This window comes from Boeremia exigua, assembly GCF_020726555.1.
Source record: "Boeremia exigua strain MPI-SDFR-AT-0100 chromosome Unknown C7974scaffold_8, whole genome shotgun sequence".
Taxonomy (NCBI): domain Eukaryota; kingdom Fungi; phylum Ascomycota; class Dothideomycetes; order Pleosporales; family Didymellaceae; genus Boeremia; species Boeremia exigua.
In genome coordinates, this window is record NW_025763525.1 from 583,586 (window position 1) to 607,221 (window position 23,636).

The 23,636-nt window shown below is 50.6% G+C and overlaps 11 protein-coding genes across 11 annotated transcripts; 4 read left to right on the top strand and 7 right to left on the bottom strand.

Moving 5' to 3' along the window:
• Positions 1-2,199: 2,199 nt before the first annotated feature.
• On the bottom strand, positions 2,200-3,481 carry C7974DRAFT_213388 (uncharacterized protein). Its single transcript, XM_046137010.1, has one exon. The coding sequence runs from the start codon at positions 3,305-3,307 to the stop codon at positions 2,576-2,578; it is 732 nt and encodes a 243-aa protein (XP_045995301.1). The 5' UTR covers positions 3,308-3,481; the 3' UTR covers positions 2,200-2,575.
• A 437-nt stretch (positions 3,482-3,918) lies between these two features.
• Positions 3,919-5,276, bottom strand: C7974DRAFT_435021 (uncharacterized protein; the record flags this gene model as incomplete). The annotated part of the gene is made up of 2 exons (XM_046145033.1): positions 3,919-5,119; positions 5,215-5,276. The coding sequence occupies 2 exons, from the start codon at positions 5,274-5,276 to the stop codon at positions 3,919-3,921; spliced, it is 1,263 nt and encodes a 420-aa protein (XP_045995302.1).
• Positions 5,277-6,519: 1,243 nt separating this feature from the next.
• On the top strand, positions 6,520-8,635 carry C7974DRAFT_213518 (fumarylacetoacetate hydrolase-like protein). The gene is made up of 2 exons (XM_046137013.1): positions 6,520-7,229; positions 7,278-8,635. The coding sequence occupies exons 1-2, from the start codon at positions 6,618-6,620 to the stop codon at positions 8,469-8,471; spliced, it is 1,806 nt and encodes a 601-aa protein (XP_045995303.1). The 5' UTR covers positions 6,520-6,617; the 3' UTR covers positions 8,472-8,635.
• Positions 8,498-9,058, bottom strand: C7974DRAFT_213408 (uncharacterized protein). The gene is made up of 2 exons (XM_046137012.1): positions 8,672-9,058; positions 8,498-8,619 (listed from the first exon to the last, which is right to left on the bottom strand). The coding sequence occupies exons 1-2, from the start codon at positions 8,799-8,801 to the stop codon at positions 8,525-8,527; spliced, it is 225 nt and encodes a 74-aa protein (XP_045995304.1). The 5' UTR covers positions 8,802-9,058; the 3' UTR covers positions 8,498-8,524.
• A 626-nt stretch (positions 9,059-9,684) lies between these two features.
• C7974DRAFT_213397 (T-complex protein 1 subunit gamma) lies at positions 9,685-11,726 on the bottom strand. Its single transcript, XM_046137011.1, has 4 exons — positions 11,605-11,726; positions 11,270-11,551; positions 10,633-11,220; positions 9,685-10,583 (listed from the first exon to the last, which is right to left on the bottom strand). The coding sequence occupies exons 1-4, from the start codon at positions 11,627-11,629 to the stop codon at positions 9,832-9,834; spliced, it is 1,647 nt and encodes a 548-aa protein (XP_045995305.1). The 5' UTR covers positions 11,630-11,726; the 3' UTR covers positions 9,685-9,831.
• Positions 11,727-12,084: 358 nt separating this feature from the next.
• Positions 12,085-13,585, top strand: C7974DRAFT_397380 (uncharacterized protein). Its single transcript, XM_046142184.1, has one exon. It carries the CDS (start codon positions 12,369-12,371, stop codon positions 13,287-13,289), a length of 921 nt encoding a protein of 306 aa, XP_045995306.1. The 5' UTR covers positions 12,085-12,368; the 3' UTR covers positions 13,290-13,585.
• A 1,344-nt stretch (positions 13,586-14,929) lies between these two features.
• C7974DRAFT_213552 (organic solute transporter Ostalpha-domain-containing protein) lies at positions 14,930-16,591 on the top strand. Its single transcript, XM_046137014.1, has 3 exons — positions 14,930-15,524; positions 15,575-15,850; positions 15,912-16,591. Exons 1-3 carry the CDS (start codon positions 15,024-15,026, stop codon positions 16,308-16,310), a joined length of 1,176 nt encoding a protein of 391 aa, XP_045995307.1. The 5' UTR covers positions 14,930-15,023; the 3' UTR covers positions 16,311-16,591.
• Positions 16,592-16,764: 173 nt separating this feature from the next.
• Positions 16,765-18,045, bottom strand: C7974DRAFT_213565 (gluconolactonase precursor). The gene is made up of 2 exons (XM_046137015.1): positions 17,180-18,045; positions 16,765-17,124 (listed from the first exon to the last, which is right to left on the bottom strand). Exons 1-2 carry the CDS (start codon positions 17,896-17,898, stop codon positions 16,818-16,820), a joined length of 1,026 nt encoding a protein of 341 aa, XP_045995308.1. The 5' UTR covers positions 17,899-18,045; the 3' UTR covers positions 16,765-16,817.
• Positions 18,046-18,189: 144 nt separating this feature from the next.
• C7974DRAFT_397384 (general substrate transporter) lies at positions 18,190-20,572 on the top strand. Its single transcript, XM_046142185.1, has 5 exons — positions 18,190-18,678; positions 18,729-19,388; positions 19,441-19,835; positions 19,889-20,471; positions 20,524-20,572. The coding sequence occupies exons 1-4, from the start codon at positions 18,498-18,500 to the stop codon at positions 20,123-20,125; spliced, it is 1,473 nt and encodes a 490-aa protein (XP_045995309.1). The 5' UTR covers positions 18,190-18,497; the 3' UTR covers positions 20,126-20,471; positions 20,524-20,572.
• C7974DRAFT_464372 (uncharacterized protein) lies at positions 20,506-21,601 on the bottom strand. Its single transcript, XM_046146264.1, has 2 exons — positions 21,085-21,601; positions 20,506-21,036 (listed from the first exon to the last, which is right to left on the bottom strand). The coding sequence occupies exons 1-2, from the start codon at positions 21,560-21,562 to the stop codon at positions 20,522-20,524; spliced, it is 993 nt and encodes a 330-aa protein (XP_045995310.1). The 5' UTR covers positions 21,563-21,601; the 3' UTR covers positions 20,506-20,521.
• A 1,624-nt stretch (positions 21,602-23,225) lies between these two features.
• On the bottom strand, positions 23,226-23,635 carry C7974DRAFT_414611 (CST complex subunit Ten1; the record flags this gene model as incomplete). Its single annotated transcript, XM_046143814.1, has 2 exons — positions 23,226-23,502; positions 23,550-23,635. 2 exons carry the CDS (start codon positions 23,633-23,635, stop codon positions 23,226-23,228), a joined length of 363 nt encoding a protein of 120 aa, XP_045995311.1.
• Between the last annotated feature and the right edge of the window lies 1 nt (position 23,636).

Consider the following 23,636-nt stretch of genomic DNA (forward strand, 5'->3'; position numbering starts at 1 on the left):
GAGATTCCAGGTTGTAAGTAGTATCTTGTGCTCCACACGCCAGTTCAATTCCTAACAATCTCTCAGCGACCCCTGGTTAGGTCACAACATCCTTTCTTTTTTGCAGAGGTCAACTAGCGTTCGTCACATGACTTAGCATGTACACGGGGTATCTTGTGAACGTAAGCTCAGCCATCATATCCAGGTCACTTCTCTCTATTACATGCTATTTTTGGTCATTCCGAAAGTGCTGCAGTAGCTGTTGTGGATATCAGAATTATGAAAATTTCTCTTTACATATTTGGGTATGTCTGTCAAACCCGCGGTAGCGCGAGGGTGATTGCTCTTGGTTCATGTGATTGCCAACCTGTGTCCTTGTTCTCGAGGTGTCGGGGAAAGGGGCGAATCTCCATCAGGGTTGAGTGCTGGCACACGGATACATGGTGAGATCCACAATCTTCACACTGCAGACACCGGAAGTAACCAGGGACATCATTGTCATCGTGGCTGCACCATCTGAGAGCCGACTTCCAACCTACAGCTAGCCCGCATTCATTGTAGTGCACGCACATAGCGTGGGCGCTGGATGCGGCTTAGTACCTACTGCAAAATCGCAGCCCATCTTCACATGCACTTTTCAGCATCTAGTACTTGTTGGATGTACTTTGGGCTTGGTGAAATGATAGAATTCTAGCAGCGTCACGATATTGGGCAGCTTCTGGAGTTCTTTACACGCTATGAGCGCGCACAACGGTGCAATGGCTGCAACCCAAGGATGCACCACCTATCAGGCCATCAACTAACCATGATGGTGTTGCGCACCTGATCAACTTCTTTGGTCATGCGCTTACATCCTCCGATGGCTACTAATGGTTACCAATGACGTCTACTGGGCAAATCACTTTTTTCGCACCTGTACACTTTTTCTTTCCAGCCGCCGAATTCTATGCCTACACCCGTCAACCTGGGATTCGTGTGCTACGTTGTAACAACGCCTTCTATCTGGTATCGACTGCTACGTTGCCAATCATTTGCTGTGTGCCTTGCGTGCATGGTTGAAACCTGCAGAAAGGTTGCTGTAATGCTCACAACAGCTGCGGTGCAACAATCATCATGCTTGAAATGGGTCTTTGTACTCAGATCACCTCAATGAGACTCGGACTGAAAGCCATCAATCATATCATTCGGGGAGCTTGTCAGATCATCCCGCAGTAGATCCAGCTGAGATGGTCCCCAATTTACGGTACCAGAGAGCCCATCGAGAGACACAAACCTTTCTATCGGTGTTGATTGAAGTCGTGTCCGAAATGGTTCGTTCGGAATTGCCGCGCCGTGAAGGCATTTCAAAACCCTCAATTTGTACAGAATAAGCCACACGTCAGATCTGAAAAGACGACAGTGCGTCCTTCCCTTCAGCCGCATATACCCTTTATGCAAGAAACGTCGAAAGTGTAGTAGATCGTCCTAGATCACAGCGCTACCTTGAGGATCCACTAACGGCTGCCACGAGTCCCTGACTTCATCTTGTCTGCAGGGAACCGACGCCCTTTCTTTGCATGACCCGTGTGACGCTCGCACGTTGGGCCGACATGCACGTCTCCGATTAAAAGATGACTTCGGCAACATCCTCTACCAGTACTCGGTTCAATTTGGCACTTGGCGTTCCGGACCGTGTATGTAGCATTCCGATTCTGAGTGCCACGCTTCGGGATTGCTATGTGCGAGTGGTTTGTTCTACATCACCTGGATGGAGCCAACACAGGTCTGATCGTTGCGGATCGCCAGTCGATGGGATCTTCCGGTGTCTTCATTGTAACATGGGGCTTCGTATGCTGTCGGGATAACTTCATCCACATTCAACAGACACAGCATTGAGTTACATCCTTGACGGACTCACATCTTATAAGATAACCTGGATGCCACATCTGTGATCTTGGGATGCAAATCAGTTCGATAATCGATCACTCAACAGCCTACATTAACATCAGCATCAATTGCTCACCGCATCGTACTTCACTGCCTTTAGCTCTTTCGACGTCACCATGCCGTTCTATCACCACAACACAGCAGCCTCAGCTTTGGTTGGTGGCCCCCCGCCACCCTGCTACTTAGACCACCCGCATGCCCTCAAGATTACCACCTGCACTGGCTGTGGAGGCAACCCGTACGCCAAAGCGGAGCCACATTATTTCGTAGCTGACATTATCAGTGACCCAAGGGCCGCTTGTACCGTCTGCTCAGGAACAGGTGTAGCCTTCGAGAGATGTTCGGCTTGCGAAGAGTACCGACAGAAGCTGAACGTAGACCATGGGCTTACGAGGCCACGATAGCTCATTTGTTCAACGTTGATTGTCTCTATTTCAGAAGCATTTCACAGCTTACACCACAAGACAAAGGGACCAATCGTTGTGAACGAATAGGAATGTATTTTCGACATGTATCGCTAAGATCAGTAGTGTTATTATTAGTGCCGCCATCCTGTTCAAGCTATTACAATTCATTACGCACGATACCAAGATCCCACAACACAGAAATTGATGGGTCCAATGCTCGGGCGCCTGCGTCCAAGCTATGTAAATCAAAGTTATAGCACAGATTAAGGTGCATATGGGGGCGGCGGTTCCCGCTCACCGAGCTGCGTTGATGCCTCCGTCGGCGCATAGGCCGAGTGCCCATGTGCTCTATGCCCATATGTCTCCCAGTTGTCGTCAACTGTATGTTGTGCTCCAAGTCCTCCCTCGGGCGCCATAGCATAGCTGATCGGCGGTGATATCGATGTTGCGCCCAACGCCGGTGATGACACCGAGAAGGCCGCGGTGCCATACGGCGATTGCGGAGTGGGTGACAAACCGTTCGTCTGTCGAGGTGGTGGGACCGGCGCAGCGGCGGCGGAGGGTCTGTAGCCATTCGCGATGGGCATACGCGATAACGTAGCCATAGAATCAGCGCGCTGCAAAGCGGGCTGGATAACAATCTCCGGTTTAGTTTGCGACACAGGTTTACGCGGGATACTGAATGACTGGGCATGACTCGGCTTGGGTCTCAACTGCTGAGGCCGAGGCTGACTCTGGCATTGCGGTCGACTTGCTGTCGGTGCATGGCAAGCATACTTTTGCGTTGTAGCTGCGTGCTGTGGGCGGTGCTGTGGACGCTGCTCTTGGTGCTGAAAATGCGGTTGCTGAGGGTAACTCGATGGCCTGTTGCTTGGAAACGTGTTGTTTCGCCGTTTCTGAGCCTCCTCCTCAAGCCTTTTCTTCTCGTTTTTGTTCTTGTAGTATTTATGGGCAAAGTAGCCGCCGGCTACTATCTCTAGGCCGCCGAAGATCATGATGTCACTTCAACAGCTGTGGAAAATCCGCAATTTGACAGGAGAATGAGAATTATGTGAAGTGTATGTTGACGGTTTGCGTTTGCAAGTGCGAAGTGGGCTGAGGCAGTCATATCGAAAATGGCTCAGCCTCTCTCGTCAAACCTGTGAGGAAAGAACCCATTGGAGCCGGATTCCCCGAGGAGGTGGCGGAGCGCGCATGCCAAATCTTATCGACCAATGAGTACTCTTCACCGGTCTCGGTTAACCAATGAATACGATGCACAGCACCTGTTCGAGAGCTGACACAATACTTTTTGTAGGGCACGAAGAAGCTCATTTTTGGCTAGTAACACGAAAACAGCCCTCTCTACTTGCTATTGCTAAACACTATAACCTACTAAGCTCTTCCTACTTATATAAACTTCTAGCGCAGGTAATTCTCTGTCTTTTTATACATGATAAGTGGTGGGTTTGTACATTGTGCTGCTGTTGTTGTTCTTTGCAGAACAGGGTGAGTCTATTAGGAGTTCCTGCCAGCGATCGATCATGCAAAAAAAGCTTCTTCGTAACGGTTGTGACGACACGCATATTGAGATTCGCAATTGTTTATTGTACACAGAACCGGCGTCTCATGCACTGTCAGAAGATCGCTCAGCAGACAGATTCACCTTCTCGTGCCCACTTGCAGCAACACTTGTTCGGCGACTTCTGGCGTGCTCTCCATACACGATCGACACAATGTATACTAGGCCCATGACGCCTGCAACCACGCTGTATGCAATGATATACCGCGTTTCGACTCCTCCCAGCTCTAGACCAAGTCCTCCGTTGATCATCCCGAGAATGATCGCTACTCGGCCAATCCAAATGTGGCCATAAGAAGCAGCACTACGCTGACCACTGCGCACGAACTGTTTGTGGTGAAGCCAACCTGCAAAGGGCTGAAAGATTACCATTGCTACCAGAACAATGCCAATGATGGGGTGTGCCTCAGTCATGTAGTTGCCAGTGATGCCATAGTAGAGACCAAGTCCGAAGGCTGTAATGAACAGTAGCCAAGAGAGGATCTGGAAGGCAATGTGGACCTTCAAAGTGTTGTTGAATCTGCCCAGGCGTATGACGATGGCTCCAGCAGGAAAGAATACCAAGAAAGCGAGAGAGGCGAAGATACCATGTACCAACAAGATGTTGCTGCGCATGGTTCTGCTGGTGCTTGAGATAGGAGCAGTGGGGCCAGAAACGACGGTATCCGAAGCTGCAAAAGGGTTTGCGCTTGCGCCCCCTACTGCATTGGAGTATGACCATGTAAAGCTGTCGTAAACATCATGTTGAGCGATGTTGGCGCGGACATCTGTTGTATCCAGGGCAGCTCCGTTATGCCTTGCGTGTATCCACTGTCCACTCTGTGCACCGAAGTTTCCAGATGCACGCTGCGCGCAGTTGCCGCATCGAATGTTTGCCGTCATTACGCCATTCTCGACTCCAGAACCGCTAAGTAGCTCGACATCAAGGTCTGCGCTGAACTGCGGTTGTACCTCTCCCCGGGAGAAGCGCGGTGATAGCGTTACATTCCCATTGCCGTTGGTATACATAATAAACATGTCAGAGTTCGTCATGCTTGAGCCAATTCCAAGGCCAATCCAGCTGTGTGTTGTCGGCCCGCTAAGGGACAGGAAAATGTTGCCGTTATCATTCTGGGCTGTGGCCTCCGGGATATTCAGCTGATAGCAGACGCTATTAGTGACACACGTCTGTCCAATTTGGGTTTGGGCAAGGGAGCCTGAGTTGTCATCAATAATCGCAGTGATCGTTAATTGTGCTGGTACATACCTAGACTTGAGCTGATAAGCAATCCCGCTGTGAAGTGAGAACGCATGTTGTGTTTGTTCTAAGCTGAGGTGTGATGAAGTTGCGTTCTTTGTTACATAGATACTTGTTGAGGGATGGTCGATCTATATAATCGGAAGCGGATCTGCGCTTGGCGCATTTCAGAATACGCTCTCCGTTGTCGACACCTATGACGGGGCTGAGCCTTTTCGCTCGGTTATACCCAGACACGGGATGTTGACTTACAATGTTGGCGTTGTTGGTAAGTAATCTTGGTACGCTACGGATCGTACCATCACCGAAATGTAAAATCAATTACCCCTCACTCTGTATCAAACCAGGCATGCTTCCAGAGCAGGTCTGTTAGCACATGCTTGTCGCGGGGAGTTTTGATCTGTTTTGGTGTGCGTGTTGCCGTTTGCAGTGCAGCAAGCGGAACACGGCCACCAGACTTTTAGGGAAACAAAGTTATCGTGGCAGCTAGGTAAAACCTTCAAGCTGATTGGTTGCTATCGAGTGATGTTGCGATGAAAGCAGTCGATCCTGGTCAAGCTTCGCGAACGTGAAGCGGCGCCATGGCACTTGGCCGCACTGGCGACTAAGCGTCATTGCGACCTGTACGCGTGGACAGGAACTGGATAGCGTTTATCATCACGTCGTTTCGGTGCGACTCTGGCTATCTTGGAATCAGGCCGCGTGGCTCATCCTGATTGTTGATAGACGTGGGCTGGGGTTGGAGCGGGCGCGATCCCCGCATTGACACACTCAGGAACGCCCGGGGAAGCGCCCTCCTTGTTCGAGGCCGCAACAGTTATCACAAGCTGATTACGAACACGCCGGTCCACGACAGCACTTCGGTCACTCTTTTCATCTCTTCGGCCCTTCATTTGGAATCTGTGGTGGCGAAGCTCGCGGACGTACGATGGCTTTGCAGCGGCACGATTTCCAAGGGCAGAAGAAAGATAATAGCTAGAGTATCCTAGTGACTCGGCTTGGCATATTTCGTCAGGTACTTGAGCTCAGCCCCAAAATTCGTCGTGGTCTGATAGCCTTCGAAGATGTTTACAAATCATGTGGTGCCAAGGCTACGTAAGATTAACGACAATTTCAGTCGACTGGAATGGACAGTGGAATAGTTACTGGGCAGGGTAGCATATTCCATAACTTGGTGCAATCGGAGTATAATCGACATGTGTGGGATGAATAAGTTGACTGAAGAACAAATTGTTGCGACGCAGCTGACGTAATAATGCTCGCTTCGTTTTCAAGGCAGGAACAACCATCATTCGCTCTGTCAATCACCATAGAAGATACAGAGCATCACACGTTACTGTTGTCTGTCGCCAAAATCCAATGATGCAGGGGACCCAATAGGAATGAATTGAGAAACTACATTCTGGTGGAGAAAAACCAGAGTTGGTGTTCGAAGGTCACGTGGTCTATCAGCATCAACACTGGGAACTCTCTTACCAAATGACACCTTTTCAACCAATAGCCAAAAATGTCATCAAATTCGGCCCACGATGCCCAACGACCACTCACCAACTATGTCGCTTATCACGACCTTCGAAGTCAAAGAGATCGTATAGGCAATTATGACCTTACTTCAAAGACGATTGAACCTCTAAGCTTCAAGTCTGGTACTCCACTCACCAACATCTATCAAGTTATCGAAGCTGGCCAGTCCAACATCATCAGCGCTGGTGCACCCATAGATTCGAATCATTTTCGCATTCTGCCTCCCCTTGCAGATCGGGATGTCCTTTGCGTAGGCAAGAACTACTTCGATCATGCCAAAGAATTCAACAGCTCTGGGTTCGACAGCTCAGACAAGGTTGATGTACCATCAGATCCTGTCATCTTCACGAAGCGATACACGTCAATTATTGCTGATCGAGATGAGATTTATCCACACCCTGATTTTACTTCCACGGCAGACTATGAGGGAGAGGTCGGCGTCATTATTGGAAAGGCGGGGTTTAGAATCAAGGAAGAAGATGCAATGAGCCACGTCTGGGGGTTTACTATTGTAAATGATATGACAGCCCGAGAGAGACAGAGGGATCACAAACAGTTCTACATTGGAAAAAGTCCAGACACATTTTGCCCTATGGTGAGATCGTTCTTCCATTGTTTTGTTCTCAGCGTTGACCCAGTGTAGGGACCAATCGCTGTCCCAGCATCACAGCTCCCCGAAGTCCTGCGGGTACAGACATATGTGAATGGCGAGCTTAGACAGGACGCAACAACCAACGACCTTATCTTTTCTGTCCCCTACCTCATCAAAACGATGTCAGAAGGACAAACCTTGCAACCTGGCGACGTACTTGCAACAGGCACACCCGCTGGCGTTGGCCTTGGTCTGAAGCCTCCTGTCTATCTCAAACCCGGTGATACCATTGCTATCTCAGTGACCGGTCTGGGAACGCTGACAAACCGCATCGCCTCCAACTCCCTCCCGAGCCCCCTGGCAACCAGAATCCCACCATCGAGATTATCTTACAGTAAATCTGGCTTGCCTCTATCCCAACTCAGCCATATCAACTCCAAACCCCTCTACTATACTCGCTCCGGTCCTTCATCTGGCTCCCCAATAGTGTTCATTCATGGCCTAGGCGGCACACACACCTCCTTCACGCCGCTCATACATACCCTCGGCCTCACATACACGCATAGTATACACCTCTTTGACCTTGAAGGACATGGTGCATCGCCCACCCATCCCCTCAGCGTTCTCTCTGTGTCGTCATTCTCTGAGGACGTAGCAGGCGTATTCGCACACGCTGGCATCGCACAAGGTGACAACGCCACGATCGTAGCGCATTCGATGGGCTGTCTGATCGCGCTTGACTTCGCGATCAAGCACCCCAAGCAAGTTGGACAGCTTATTCTACTGAACCCACCGAGTCTACCGTTCCCAGACGAAGGCATTGAAGCGCTGAAACAGCGGGCGCAGCTGGTCAGACAGGAAGGCATGTTGAACATTGCAGACAAGATAGCGATGTCTGCAACAAGCGCGCGGAGCCAGGCGCGCAATCCTATGGCGGTAAATGCAGTGAGGTTGAGTTTGCAGGGTCAAGATGCGGAGGGGTATGCGAAGGCGTGCTCTGCGCTTGCGAATGCCGCGGTCGTGGCGTGGGAGAGAGTAAGCGCAAAGGTGACCATCGTTACAGGGAGTGAGGATGGCGTTGCACCTGTTGGTGCCTGCGAAGAGGCGCTGAGCATCTTGAGTAAAAAGACAGAGCTGGAGGTGGTGGACGGTGTTGGACATTGGAGTGTGTTTGAGGAAGTAGAAGGAACTGCGAAAGTGGTAGAGAATGTGCTAGGAAGAGTGAGTGTTGCAAGTAGAGAGTAAATATGAAGGATTCGGAAAGATTTATGGCTAATCGAGATCCGTATTGTCAGATCCTATTCGCCCTTGCCTTGCTTGCCATAAAAAGCCTCCTCGCCGCCCAGCTCCTTGAGTGCCTGCCTCGACTTCTCCTTGCTCTCCTCGCTTGTGTCTATACAATCATGAGTACCCTATTGACGGTAGACAGTGGCTGCGTGTCTTACTAGGGTTGCTCAAGTTTGCCTTGTGGCCGGATGCTTTGTGGCTGATGTCTTCGGTGGTGTTGTTGATATTCTGGTCGGCTTCCGACAGACCGGGTGCGGTGATTCCTTGGTGGGATTTTTGATCGGCCATGATGAGCGAGGTGCTGCTGTTCCGTGGATGTAATGACTTTGCTCGCGGGTGGATGTTATCTGTGAGCTATCGTCGCGATTTGTCGAAACTACTTATACACGTTGATACAACTTCATCCATAGCGTACCGGGCGCCATATGACATCGTTCTTACGCCAGTTTTCAAAACCTGTATGTTGATTTAGGTTGGATAGTCCATCCAATGAGAACGGATACTACTATTATGGGGTAGTCTCGATGCTTGGCAGTGGTTGCGGCGGCATAGAAACAGCGGGGAAGCCCCCATAAGATTCAAACTACATGACGATACTGGGGAGACAGCTTGGGTTGAATCCTTCGCTTGTAAACGTTGACCATTCAACGCCACGCGCGCATTCGCGCTCCACATCTACTCTCCTTTCCCCTGTTTACGGTAAAACGCATCGTCCTCACCGAGTTCCTTCAAGACCTGTGCCGACTTTTCCTTCGAGGCGTCACTAGTATCTTTGCCGGATTAGCACATGTGCAAAGCAGTTTCTATCCCACAAGCGTTGACGTAGCTTGTGCCTCTCGCAACAACTCACTTGGGTTACTCAAGTTTGCCTTGTGCCCTCTTGCTTCATGGCTTCGGTCTTCCGCTGTATTGTTGATGTTCTGGTCCACTGATGATAACCCCGCTGCAGTGACGTCGGCGGTCGTCTGTTGGGTGGACATGATGCTAGTGACTGTGTAATATCGTGGCAGTCGATTTCTGATCATAGATGAGAGTCGGGTGAATACAAGACAAAGGGTGTCTAACTCCTGAGACTATGCGACCGTGGCACAGCTATCTATTATCTTGTTTGTATCGGGCCGTGAATGATGATCTTAGTGTGAGGCTTAGTGTGAGGAGCGTCTGCGGGGTTAGCGACCTAGAGAACATGGAAATGCAGTGTTCGTACTACTTTGGTGCGACAACACTTGGTGTGTTGATTGATGATCGTTCTTCATTGTCGTGATTATTTGCTCCTAGTCGAGGGTTCGTGTTGAGATCAAACCATCAACGGGCTTTTCTAGTCATCACCTCCTCCACCGATTGGGCCACTGACTTGCTTGGCCGCCTTCGCAGCAACAATGTCGTCAACTCTCAGCAGCAGGCATGCGCTCTCAATAGCGGTCTTGATGCTCTGCTCCTTGACCGCGAGTGGCTCCCAGACGCCGTACGTGCGCATGTCGACAACCTTGCCGGCATCGCCGTCAATGCCCCAGAAGCTACCAGTTGCCTTGCCATCCTCGTAGCCTTCTGCGTGCTTCGCACGCAGCTGTGTAAGAACCTTGATAGGGCTGTTTCCTGAGTTCTGAATGATGGTGCGGGGAATGACCTCCATGGACTCTGCGACGGCCTTGTACGGCCATTGTGCAACACCCTCGATGAGCTTTGCTTTCCTCTCTAACCCAACGGCGATGGCCATCTCAGTAGCACCACCTCCTGGGCACAGCTTTGGGTTCCAGATAACGTTCCTGGCAACACCCATGGCATCGTGCAAGTTGCGCTCGATCTCGTTCAGGATGTCCTTCGAAGGTCCACGGAGCAAGATTGTGCAGGCCTTGGGGTCCTTGCACTTTGTGAGGTAGGTAAAGTACTCGTCGCCAAGCTTGGAGATCTCGAATAGACCACACTGAGTACCGATGTCGGACGGCGTTGCGGCGAAGACGGAGTTGACGATGGTGGCTCCAGTGGCTCGTGCGATACGGTTGTTGTCTGTCTTGCGGACACGACGGATAGCGGTGATGTTGGCCTTGACGAGGAAGTGCTGAGCAAGATCTGTCCAGCGTTAGTATTGCTTTGGTATTGACGGCGAACTGTAGCTTACCACTGACGCCCTTCTCTGTGATGACGAGATCGGGCTTCAGGGCGATGATCGCATCGCACATCGCTTTGACTTGCTCCTCCTCAATCTGCAATATCCTGTTCCAGTCCTCCTCCTTGCTGACCTCGATATTTGTCTGACTCTCACCCTTCTTGTACTCGAGTGTGCAGTCGAGTAGCAGAACCTTAGGGTTCTCGATTTTTCTCCTCATTTTGGGGTGTGTGATATCCTTGTTGACCATGACACCGTCCAAAACCTCGCTGTCCTCGATCTCACCGCCAGGTATCTTCTCAATACGTGCGTAACGCTTGATGTCAACCTCCTTCTTGCCTCCCATGTCGGTGGAAACCGTGCGTACAGCCTTGAGCGCAAGGCCGCACATCAGCTTTGACCACCTAGAAACAAACTTTGTGCCAATCGAGGAGTTGATGATCCTGTACATTTCTTCGTCGTCGTTCACGTCGACTTCGGTCGCGATCTCATTGACAATCTCGAGGGCATCGGCCAGAGCCTTCTTGAAGGCTTGAATGACAACGACGGGGTGGATGTTGCGCTCAAGCTGGGGCAGGGCCTGTGCAAGAATTTCACCAGCTATCACCTGTCAGTCATGTCCATTCTGTTTGTGCCATGGCAAGCTTACCCAGGATGATGACGGTTGTTGTACCATCACCGACCTCCTCGTCTTGTGTTCGGCTGAGTTCGATCATGCTCTTTGCTGCGGGGTGTGCGACTTCGATTTCTCGGAGGATGGCGTGGCCGTCGTTGGTGAGAACGATACCGCCCATGGGGTCGAGCAGCATCTTCAGCATGGCCTTGGGACCCAGACATGACCGGATGATGTCTGCAACGGTCTTGGCTGCTGTGATGTTCGAAATCTGAGCTTTGCGACCGAACTGGCGCTCCCCACCAGGGGTCTGCGTGTCTGCGTGGGGTGTTAGGCAAATGGTGATGATGGTAAACAGTTGTTACACGTACTCATGACAACCACAGGCGCCTGCATCTTGAATAAACGTGTCTAGGGTAATGGTACAGGGAAGGGAGGGACGTGAAACTAGGCACGCGTGGGGTATCTGTTGCTCTGGCGCGTGGCAGCTTCACCAAAAAAACACGGCCAATGTCCCGCAGCAATCGGCGTCGAAAACTCCGCTCCAAGTCATGTGATAACATCACGTGCACCGGGCTGTTTCTGTTTCCGAGTCGCCAAGCCACCTGTTACACGAGCAGCCACTTTGGGCAAAGCGAACGATGCCGGGGCCAGGCCGTTTGCGGCATCCTTGTTCCAGCTCGTCCGTGACGCGCCATCAGCCAATCGCGCCTGACCTGCCCTGAGGATCTCCACACGATGGACCGCATCCTTGTCTGCACTCTTTCCGGTTAGTCTTACCTCGCCGGGCACTCCAGCCTCTCACGGGACGAGCGCGAAATGCTTACAAGAAGCGCCCTAGGCCCTCAAACCATCGCTCTTTCCACCTCTCACCTCTTGCCTTCAAACGTTGTCGCGCCTTCCTCTTGCGCCCACTTGTTCAACTCTGGTGGTCTCTCACCTCGTCCACACTATCTATCACCTCCATCAGCCTCCCCATCATCACGACCAACACACCTCTTAGCCGAGCATCTACCTCACCGTCGCTATCGGCCATTTAGCCGCGCTTGTCGCATGCTTCGTGTCTGGTCAACTAGACAGACTTTTGTATCCTTGCACTGCATCTCACTTCTGATCTACTAAACAAACAGTCACCATGGGTCTCAACTACTATGCCTCGTCGCCCACCGTCGTCCTGCAACCACAGCAACCGCAGGGCTACTTCTCACCTCACCAGCGCGCCCACTCGCCGTCAACCAAGGGTAAATTTCGCCCAAAGCATCCTACTCCACCGTCGCTCAATTATCTAGCTGCTGTATCCAATGCCACAGCTGGGCGCAAACGATCCATTGCCGACGTCGACGACCCCGAGGAGAACCAACCCATTGGATCTGTCGCTATCCCTGCCCCTGTCAAGTCTCGGGGTGAGCCTGTCTATGGCCCAGGCATGACTCTCGTCTACCCTGACGACCCAGGTTACAGCATCGCGGCCGAGTCGCAATCCGGCACGTGGTATGAAGAGAAGATCGAAACCGAAGAGAAGGCTGCGGCTCGTCCAATCGCAGTCTCGCGCAAGTCGCAACGCATCAGTCCGTCTCGCGATGTCATAGTCCCATCACTCAACGACATGAACGCGCAGATAAGCGAGGCAGTCATCGATGACAATGGCAACACTATCAACACACTCATCACCTCGCTTGGAGTCGGCTGGAAGAATGTCATGACCAACCCCAACCTGCGCGACCAAGCCCGCGCGTATGCTCGTTTCATCGAGCGTCATTTCGACTTCACTGACGTGATTGTCATGCTGGAGAAGGAATCACTCAACGCTTATCTCGTGCGCGCCAAGCAGAATGGTGCTCAAGGCTACTGGTTGTTCTCCGATACCCTCAAGTGGTGCCAGCTTGTGGGCTGGTCTCTAGAACACGCTGTTCCGAACCTTATGTGTGGACCTGTACCTCACTGTGAGGGCGAGCGCATCAATGCCCGCGACTCTTCCCCGTCAGAACCCGCAACACCTCCCCAGCAAACCGTCAGCGCACCCATTGCCGTCGCTGGTGACGCAATGGAGATGTGATAGCATCCGACTTGCACCTTCTCTTCCCTTTTCGGCTCTTTGAACCATGTACGGACGCGTCTCGGTTTCACTTCTCATGTTTCTATCTGCGCTTCACGATCTACTGGTTTCTTCTACTCAGCGACCCGGCGTTGGCAATGGATTGGATGGGCTCACTGGGGTGGATCATCTCTATGTACTGTATATTATCATGCTTGCTCACACTGCGACAGCTAGATCGTGGTTCGATCGCGTCGCAGACCCCGTCGCCACTAAAAGCTACAGGCACCATCAATGAACATATAATCACCGTGACACTATTCTCTTCATCACTCGTTACTGCCTGTGACCTGTTTTCGCGCATGCGTCAGGCCTGACCGATCCCCACCGCCACAGAAAGGCTAACGGTCTCGCAATTGCCGATCTGCCTCACTTTTCGCAAGGTTTTCTTGGCCGCCCCATCAACGTTCGTCATTTCGTACGATGCGACAAAGCGCCCTCCGAAACACGCCGAGCGATGCCATCCTTCGCGACAAGCCATCGCGCAAACGTGCACGCAAACGATAATGCGCGTCGAACGGGCAACGCGTTCGCGCTGGGCTCAGCAGGAGGGATGTGCTGTGACGCGAGATTGTCGCGCTACGAAGCCGAGGCTGCCGGTGGGCCACCAGCAGGTACATATCGAACACCTGGCATGTGCATTGCCTGGGAGACCGCTATTATTGTCGAGAACGTGGATTGGTGGATCGGGTCTTCTTCAGTAATCGTCCTTTGCGGGCTGAGTGAGTTCCATGCCCATGCTCCCTTTTTGCCCGGCGAGGCACGAAAAGAGCGAGGCGACCATGAGGTTCTCCGCAAACAATCAAGTCTCCTTACCAGGGTAGCATGCCTGCACAACCTCAAATCTAGCCTGGCTGTGTTCTCTGAGTTACAGGGAAACACCAACGACATTAAGTGTAGCACCAAGCCGCGGTCTTCCGTTCCGTGCCTCAGACAGCATCAGCGTTGAGCTTGGCCCGCACTGTCACATCCGTCCGGACTGTCAAGTAACCGCGACGATATCTCAACGTGCTTTCAATCACTTTGCTCAGAGCATGTCAGAGCGTCACTGTTCTAAGGGCTTAGATTAAGGACGCCTTCATAGCATCCTGTTGCTATTGAAACTCGTACGAGCCTGGTCGGCCGTCTGGATATCGCACCCGCAGCTTCACAGCTGTCTACTCTGATAACCTTACTTATGTTGTCCTACGGTCCGTCTCAGCTTGTTATGCTTACACTTGGGCAGCTATGAGCGCAACTTTCGCTTGTGGTCCACGGAGTTCAAACTTTGGTTGCAATGTGCATGGTGCCGAACTCGCCGAGCTCAGCCAGTATGTACACACCACCCGCCATCAAATCAGACGCAACGTTTATCGCTCAACAGCTCGCATGCCTGAGAGATCTACATATTGTCAGCTCTCACCCGGGCAGTGCATGGCTGAGCGGGATTCAAAAGCTCACAAGCCTCGCCAAGCCCCACTCACAAGTGCTTACCTCTCTTTTCCATGCTCAAAGAGGCTACCTTGATAGGCTAACTGCGACTTGGGACGAACCGCCAGCTGTTGGCTGCCTATGACATGGCGATACGGGCGGGGCACCCTCCGTATGGTTTCTATTTAGCAACCCAGGCGCTCCTTCGAGTGAGAGGCTTGAAGATTTTAGTTTAACAACCTCTTCTTCAAACCATCACTTCCTGCGAAGCCACTCGATTCAGCTATGGGCATTTCTGACGTACTGCTTATAACGAGAAAGAACCACCTCAACGCGAGCTCGATCGTCGGCTCTGCAACCAGCCATGTGTGTCCTGTCGAGAACCTAAACGGTCCAGCCATCGTGCCCATCGTTGGCAATTACACCTTCCACGAAGTCGCAACCATTGTTGCTGGCACGTGTGCGCTGTTCAGCATAATCATCTGCATTTTCATAATCGCTGGGCATGCAGCCAACTACTCCTTTCCTGTACAGCAACGCCAAATCATACGTATCGTATTACTCATTCCGTGGGTGGCTCTGTTCTCATTTCTCATTGTCCTTGAAGAAAAGGCCGGAGTGTACATCGTTGCGAGTCTCGACTTTGGTTGCGCGATTGCGCTGTCAGCGTTCCTGCTGTTGATGTGCGATTTTGTGTTATCCCATCCGGATGGCTTCGATGATCTCTTCGGTGTTGGTGCGATGAACAGAGGAGCACTTCAAACGAAAGGTCCTGCATGGTTCAAGGTACGATGACTCCCTTCTTGCGACAATATAGATCGTTAACATGGACAAAGCGCGTTTGGTACGGCGTGCTACAGTTCATACCCGCCAGTATCATAATTTGGATTGGCACGATTGTTGCACTTGCTGTAGGCCAGTATTGCAGACAGTCCAATAGCGTCCACTTCGCACATCTCTGGATCACGATCTTCAAATTCATCGTCACCACCATATCTATTCTTTGCTGCCTGCGCTTTCACAGCAGGAATAAGCCAAAGCTGCTTCAGCACAAGATTCTGCTTAAGCTCTTCACATTCAAAAGCATCATTGGCTTAAATGTTGCGCAAACTGTAAGTCCTGCGTAAACTCTACAGAGGTGTCAGCGGATCGGAATCATACTGACTTTACCAGTTCATCATCAACATTCTTGCGGGTCATGGCACTCTTTCTCCCAACAAGTACATGACATACCACGATATCAACGACGGCCTCGCCTCGCTCATCCTCGCCTGCGAAATGCCTATCTTCGCCTTGCTGATGATCTTCGCATTTCCGTCTAAGCCCTACAAGAACAGCAATAAGGCCGCGTCGGTAGGGCCTTTCAAGGCGATCGTGCAGGCACTAGATATCAGGGACTTATTGGGCGCTATAGTAAGGGGCCCAATGAGGTTAGTAAGAGAGCAGGAGAGAGAGATCAGAAGAGGGGGCAGCATCAAGATGGAGATGCAGAATGGGGGTCCCGGCGTTGATGGAGTCGATCAAAGTACGATGTACAAGGGAAGTAACGAGAGGGTCGGGCTTGCTGTCTAGTCACGCAACTGATTATTGGTCAACTCATGTTCCCAGTGCTAGCTATTCCAGTCTTTTACACTCCAACATCTCCTTCGCGCTTGTAGTTATGACATGCCCACTGCACAATTTTTATCATCCCCACTTCAACCAAACTTCGCTGTCAAATAGCATCACCATTGATTGAGTGGAGAGGTGTTTGGAACAACTCTCTGTTTGTCTACGCCCACAGTCAATAACAGATGTAGAAAGTAGGATAAGCGGTTTTGGATGACATGGAAACGACGTCAAGTGCCATGGACAGGTCGTGCGAGCTACTCGAAAGACGGCCATGCGAGTATTACTCACGAGATGCGAGACTTGGCTCTGTCAAATCCACACTGCATAGTTAACAAACCCAACCCTCAGACACAGGTGAGACTGGCAAAGTGACCACATTGCTTCGTAAGATGGATCAAGTAGAGTCTGGAAATAATGCATCAATTCACCAGCCTTCTCATTTGCTACTCCGTATACACAATCCACGTCTCAAATACCAAGAAGCGCTCCCTTACACCCTGGTGCGATTTGCGCTCGCCATAGCTTGTTCTCATTCAGCAAGAACAGTTGTCCGTCTTTGCCAAAGCAGAAGTTGGCGACCCCGCCATCGACCAATATCTTCGCCAGCAGCACACCACCAGGCGACCAAATACTGATACCGTCTCCGCATCCACTATACACGTTCGCGTTAGTATCGCACTTGATCCCGTCGGGAATTCCAGTGTCGGCCATAGCAAACAGCCTTCTGTTAATCAGAAAGGGCTGACCTGAGTACATCTTTACATCGAACGCATATCTAATGGCATTAGTCCCATGGGTTGTCCCACCCTTGAACCTTGCAGAAGACTTACATGTGTGATGCTCTCGTCCCATCCGTTGTCCCGTCGCCATGGATCCAGTCTGTGTCTGTCACGTAGCACGTCTGCTCATCCGGACTGAAGCAGATGCCATTCGGACGACCAAATCCATCTGCTACTGCCCTGATACCCCCAGTCGCTGGATCAAATCGGTAAACCTGGTTTGGCAACTGTGGAGGCGGGCGAATGCCTTGTTCCGAGCCGTAGACGGGGTCGGTGAACCATATACTCCCATCTGAATGGATGACAATATCGTTGGGCGAGTTGAAGGGCCGGCCATGGAATGATGTGATCAAGAGCTCAGATGCGTATGAGGTAGATGATGTGTGGTTTTTGGGGAGCGGCATGTACGCTAGACCGCCGGGTGTAGACAAAGATCCCTGGGCGCAGAAAAGAATTCCATCTTTGTAGTTGACTCCGCCGTTGGCCAAGGGAACGTTGTCTGTCGTGATTTCGGTGCTTGATGTTTCGATACTATGGATGGATGGCGGAAGTGTGATACGACTGATTTGGATGTGTTTGTTGTTGGTTTCTGGATGCAAGTATTGATTGCTTGTTACGAAGAGGGTGTTGGACTCCGGGATGAAGACACCGGCTTCATGTGCGAATGGATAGGCATTGTACTCTAGGAGAAGTTCGAGGTTTGGATGCTCACCCAGTAGCTCGTTTGCGGCTTTATCGAAAACTCTGAACGCGGAGGGGTATTTGGACATGTTGACAGAATGTAGTGAATTGACTTTCAGATGATGTTGACGTTTCAATGCCCGCTGTCACACGATCTGAAGGATAGATGCCGACCGACCGCGGCTTCAAATGTAACCAACAGGTATCCCGACAACAATCGCCGAAGGAGGTGCCGGTCCGATCGCTGTGGCATCGGTGGTTCGTATGCAATTGCACTACGCGAGTACAAAAGGGCCGAATTGGGCTCGGAGCTGCTCCGCCAGACCGTGGTACACAAGTGGCGCTTCACTAGCCACGATTTGGTTTCGTCTTTGTCTAGACCTCCCAAAGTTGCTCAAGGTAGCCGCGGGCAGACCACGATCATGTGGGCAATTGCGGGCAATTCGGCGATTGAATGTGCTGGAGGGGCTGGCCCTTCACACCACGGCAGAGCCCGCGGTGTATGCAGGGACGTTCGCCCCAGCATTAGATTCCGGGGTATGGGGTCGGCACCTAGTCACAAATCCGGGGTATGATACTTTGAGGTATATAATGTCGTGGAATCTTCCTACTCTGTCGCTTCATCAAGCACGAGGAGTCATTCTCGGTCTGATCCACTCCATCACCAGCATCATCAGCCATCTTCACTATGCCTGAACTTCAGGGCAAACCCCTTATGCTTACGGTCAGCTTGCTGACCTCCTTGGGCTTTATGCTGATCGGATACGACAACGGCCTGATGGGCGGACTCGTCAACGCTCCTGCTTTCCAGGATACTTTCGACAATCCATCAGCGAACATGATTGGCACTATCGTTGCGATCTTTGAAAGTAAGTCATCAATTGCGAATATCCCACACCTGTCCTGACAATAATGCCAGTTGGCTGCTTTCTTGGTGCAATGACGACGGCTTTTGTGGGAGAGAAGCTGGGCCGTCGCAAGAGTGTTGGCATCGGGGCTATCATCAGCATAATTGGCGCAATCCTGCAAGCAACTGCTTTTGGCCGCGCGCATCTCATTGTCGGCCGTGTCATCTCTGGTGTTGGACTTGGTTTCATCAATTCTACGGTACCAGTCCTGCAAGCCGAGTTCAGTCCCAAGGCAAGCCGTGGTATGTACGTCTGCGCGCAGCTCTCGACCCTCAATTTTGGTATCCTTATCGTCTACTGGATCGATTACGCCTTTGTCAGCCACACTGCAAGCTATGCATGGAGAATTCCGACAATCCTGCAGTGCATCATCCTCTTCGTAATCTTGGGCCTTCTGTTCGTCATCCCAGATACACCAAGATGGCTCGCAGCACATGATCGCCCCGACGAGTGCCTTGCTGTGCTGGCGCGCATCAGAGGAACCGACACAAACGATCCTGAGGTTCAGAGGTTGCACACCGTAATCACCGAGACCGTCGCATACGAAAATTCACGCCAAGCTGGTTGGAAAGATATCGTGCGAAACGATCCCATCAAGTCTAGGAGACGCTTTCTCATCGCTTGTGGAATTCAAATCTTTCAACAACTTGGAGGCATCAACGCTATCATCTGTAAGTGGTTCAGTACCAGTGGTATGAGAGGGGTCCTACTAACACGCCCCAGATTATTCCGGTACTCTCTTCGAGAAGAGCATTGGCTTCGATACTCACATGGCAAGCCTCATGAGCGGCTTCCTTCAGACATGGTTCTTTGTCGCTTCCTTCATCCCGTGGTTTTTGATTGACCGCATTGGCCGTCGGCCTCTGTTGCTATCTATGATCAGTGTAATGGCTGCTGTCATGGCTGTGCAAGCCGCTCTTATCTACCAGGTGCAATACGATACCTCGATCGCCAAGAACGCCGGTATTGCCGCTGCTGCAATGCTCTTCATTTTCCAGGGCGCCTTCACCATTGGATTCCAGGCGACGGTATGGGTGTATCCATCTGAGATCTTGCCTTTGCGACTACGACAGCGTGGCTCATCCATCTCGACTGCCGCTAACTGGATTTGCAACTACGTAAGTTTGTTTCAGAAATCGTGTAGTAGACAAAGTGCTGACGTCTTCCACAGATTATCGTGCAAATTACACCTCCTGCCATCAATAACATCGGCTGGCGAACATACATCATCTTCGCTGTTCTGAACGCAACATGGGTCCCTATTATCTACCTGTTCTTCCCTGAGACTAAAGGTCTCGAGCTTGAGGATGTTGATAAGCTCTTCTCGGGTGAAGAGACTCTCGCGGATCTTAGACGCGAGAAGGAGATGCAGGAAGACGAGCGCTTTGAGAATATCGCAAAGTCTTAAGCAACTGTGCTTATGACAATCGACATTCATGACGCATCACCTGGTTTGCACATTCTCGTATATCCTAGGTTACTTAGAAAGTGGCTAGTTCGAACAACTAAGTTTCTTCTCGAATACGACTGTTTGCTGCACGATAGGGGGTGTTGGTGTACAGGTGACTGTAAACATAACCGCAACTTATGGATTCTGGTCTACCCATGCAATAAGAGGGGCTGAAACATGGCACAAGGATAAGGGATCAAGACCGGGATTCAGCAATGGCAAGTACTGTTGAGGGAAGTGCTGCTGAAAGTTTTCGGCCCATCTTCGAGCGCTTGACCGACAAAAACAACCTGAACCGCTGCAAACCTAAAATTCGTCAACACTTATATATACCTCAAAATTTGTGCGCCAAACTTACGCAGCGGTTATAGAGAATACATCTGCTCTCCTGGCATCGGTGAAAAAGGATAAACACAACGATATGAGTGCATTGAACCCCGCAATAGTCCCAAGTCTTGCGCTCAGAGATCTGACCGTTGTCAACACTGCAATAGAAGCAACCGGTATCACGCAAGCGATCGCGCTTGTTAGCCAGAAGGTGAATTTAAAGATCTTCTGGTCACTGAACGATACGACTCCAAGTTTTGGATTCGGCTTTCTCCATCTCAGAAAGTTGAGCGTGTGAAGCACATTGAGTGCATGGTTTCCCAGAATTCTGGAGAACGAGTCTGAATCGCGTCGTGCATGGAGAACAACGAGCTCGTGACTGTAGTCTTTAGGTTGTAAAACACTACCGTAGACATCTGAGTCGGGACCGCAAAGACATAATCGCATTGGTTCGCCAGCGAGAAAGTGCTGGATGTCAGTTAAGTCAAACTTGTCTGGTTCTTTCATTTGCAATACTGTAGCTTGCTGAATGAGAGCATGGTCTTCGGACCGTCAGCATTACTAGATGCGCATGAGACTGAAAGACGCACTGTACTCGTTCAGAGTCTGTTTGATCTGATGAAAGAGATCTCGTTGCTTCGTATCACCGTCTCTTAGACTGCCGTCCTTGTGTCTTCGGTAGGAAGAATTCAGCCAATAGGCATTTCCAGCATAGTCTTTCTTGCGTCCTGTTGAGCTCAGGTTGTCTTTCTTTTCCCACAAAATCAATTCTTCTTCAAGACAAATCAATTCATTCTGAAGATACAAGAGATTTCGTGCGTTCAACGCGCCAAAACGGCGAAACATAGCGATCTCTGGAAGTACGCCCATACGACCGGCCAACATAGGATAGCCTCTGACCAAGTGGCTGAATGCATCGATCGATGTCGGATTCGTAGGGACATTAGAAGCGCCATGGTCTGAGCACTTCTCTGAACAATCGTCAGACGCCATGATGAGAGTGCGAGGGAGTGTAAGGAGCGCTGAGGACACTGCGGGGTTAACATTTCGTTCAAATCCCTTTCGCATAGCACAGACGGTTGTACGAGCGCTTATCAGGTAGCTGACATATATCACCCCGTCACACGAGCGTGTTTGCTCTGGCTTCATAGTTTGTTGTAATACGTCTGCGCCACTATCAGGTGACGATTTGGATGGGGGGCGCAGCACGAACGCGTGCACTGAGCCAGAATACCCTGTCGAGCGTACACTACGTTTTTAGATCATAGTAAGGACTCAACCTCAAGATCCCTGTTGTATTTCAAGATTCAGATGTCGCATGACTTGATCTGGTCATAACCTCTTTGATGAATAATGCTGCGAAATCTCAGTGGTGGCAACGCGCTTAAGTACAAAGGTAGATATTGGAAACTTGTGTACTTGCTTGAAGAGACACTTTGTTTATGAGGACAATGTCCCAAAGACAAGTGTGGGTAGACACTTGGCAGATCGAAGCTCAAATGGTTGAGAAACGCTTATAATCTGGACAATGGAAGTCGCAAGGTTACGTGAAAGACTACACAGTGCTGTGTAATGCAGAGCTAAATAGTGAACTAATAAAGAGGTTTAGGTTATGGCGCTGGTGGGTTCCTTCTGTCCGTAACAGGGTTGTCCCTAGGCAGTGTATTTTTCTCTACTGTAGAAGAGAGCTTCCTACCAGAATCTATAAAAGCAGCAAGGTGATGTTATAATTTGAGTAGGAACCCGTTTGACGTGACGAAGGCGTAATGTGTAGATATGCCTAGCTATGCTTTGCTGTCACCTCGTCATTAGATGTTAGTTATGAAACGTATATATGGTGACTTCAACAGCCAAATTTTATGAAGTGAAGAACTCATCATGGGTCAAGATCCACCTGGAGAGCGTCCTCAACAAACAAGAGTTAACTGTAGGCATTAGATAATACCATGCTGGGTAGTTCTGAAACACCACATAGGGCAACACGTCGATGTCGACAGTGCTAAACAACGTTGTAATTGCGAATCGCAGGTAAAGTGATATTCAAAGACAACAGAACCCTGCATGCAGTATACTGAAGCACCAAAGAAAAGAGATAGGCATCGTGAAATGGATGGTGGCGGCCCTAGTGACCACAACAATGGCGACGACAGTAACGGAACTGATGGCGGCAGTGGTGAGGCTGCCCGCGATGCTAATACTGCTAAAGGCAAGAAGGTCACTAAAAAAGGTAAAAAGGAAAAGGCATGGTGTTGTACGCTTATGTAGAGCTAAGGTACTCTAGATCCGCAAATCTAGGTATAGTACATATAAGAATTAATGGGCATAAAACAAATGAACAAGACGCGCGAGTGCATAGGAGGGTTCTCTACAACGTTACAGGCATCGTTGATTGCCTCTAGAGATGCCTGGTCTCCCATAAGCTAATCATTAACATATGTTGATTGCACTTCTACTGCATTGCTACAAAATTAATGCATTGTGATGCAGAACATTGCCACGACAACTTTGATTGGAAAGAAATATGAGCTTCAGGACTCTAGGTTAACAACGGCATCTTACCTTTGTGCAGAAATTCGTGGGGAAAGATCTGCGAACAACCAGAAAGGCAATCGGGCCACGGGAAGGCAATAAGAGGCCCAATCAGCTGGGGTCGCAGGGCGGTGATTGAAGACGACAGTTGCCAAATCCATGGAACGATTCTGATGGATGAGTAAAGAGAATGCTTACAAACTCATCCAGCTGTCTTTTTGGCGTCGACAGCTCTTTCATAGGCACCTACGTCAACATTGCCAGCACTCCAGATTGCGATAGCCTGCACAAACACTCCTCTCTCTTTCCGTCGTTCAACGTAGCCTATCACATTGATCCAGGTGCCAACTTCCATCTCATGCGTCTTGATGCGTTCTAAGACGTGGACGACGTCGACATTCGCAATTACTGCATGGCTGGCTGCGGGGTAGTTGTGCTTCAGTCGCAGGGTCGCAGTCTGAACCACGTACTCATCAACGCTGCCACAATCAGCTCCAGCTCTTCAGACCAGTGAACACATCAGTACCAGCCCAGGAAGCGGACTTTCGTCCCTTGCGCGGTTGTCTCGAGGTCGCTCAGCAGGACAAGATTCGATGCAACAGGTCCAGACATG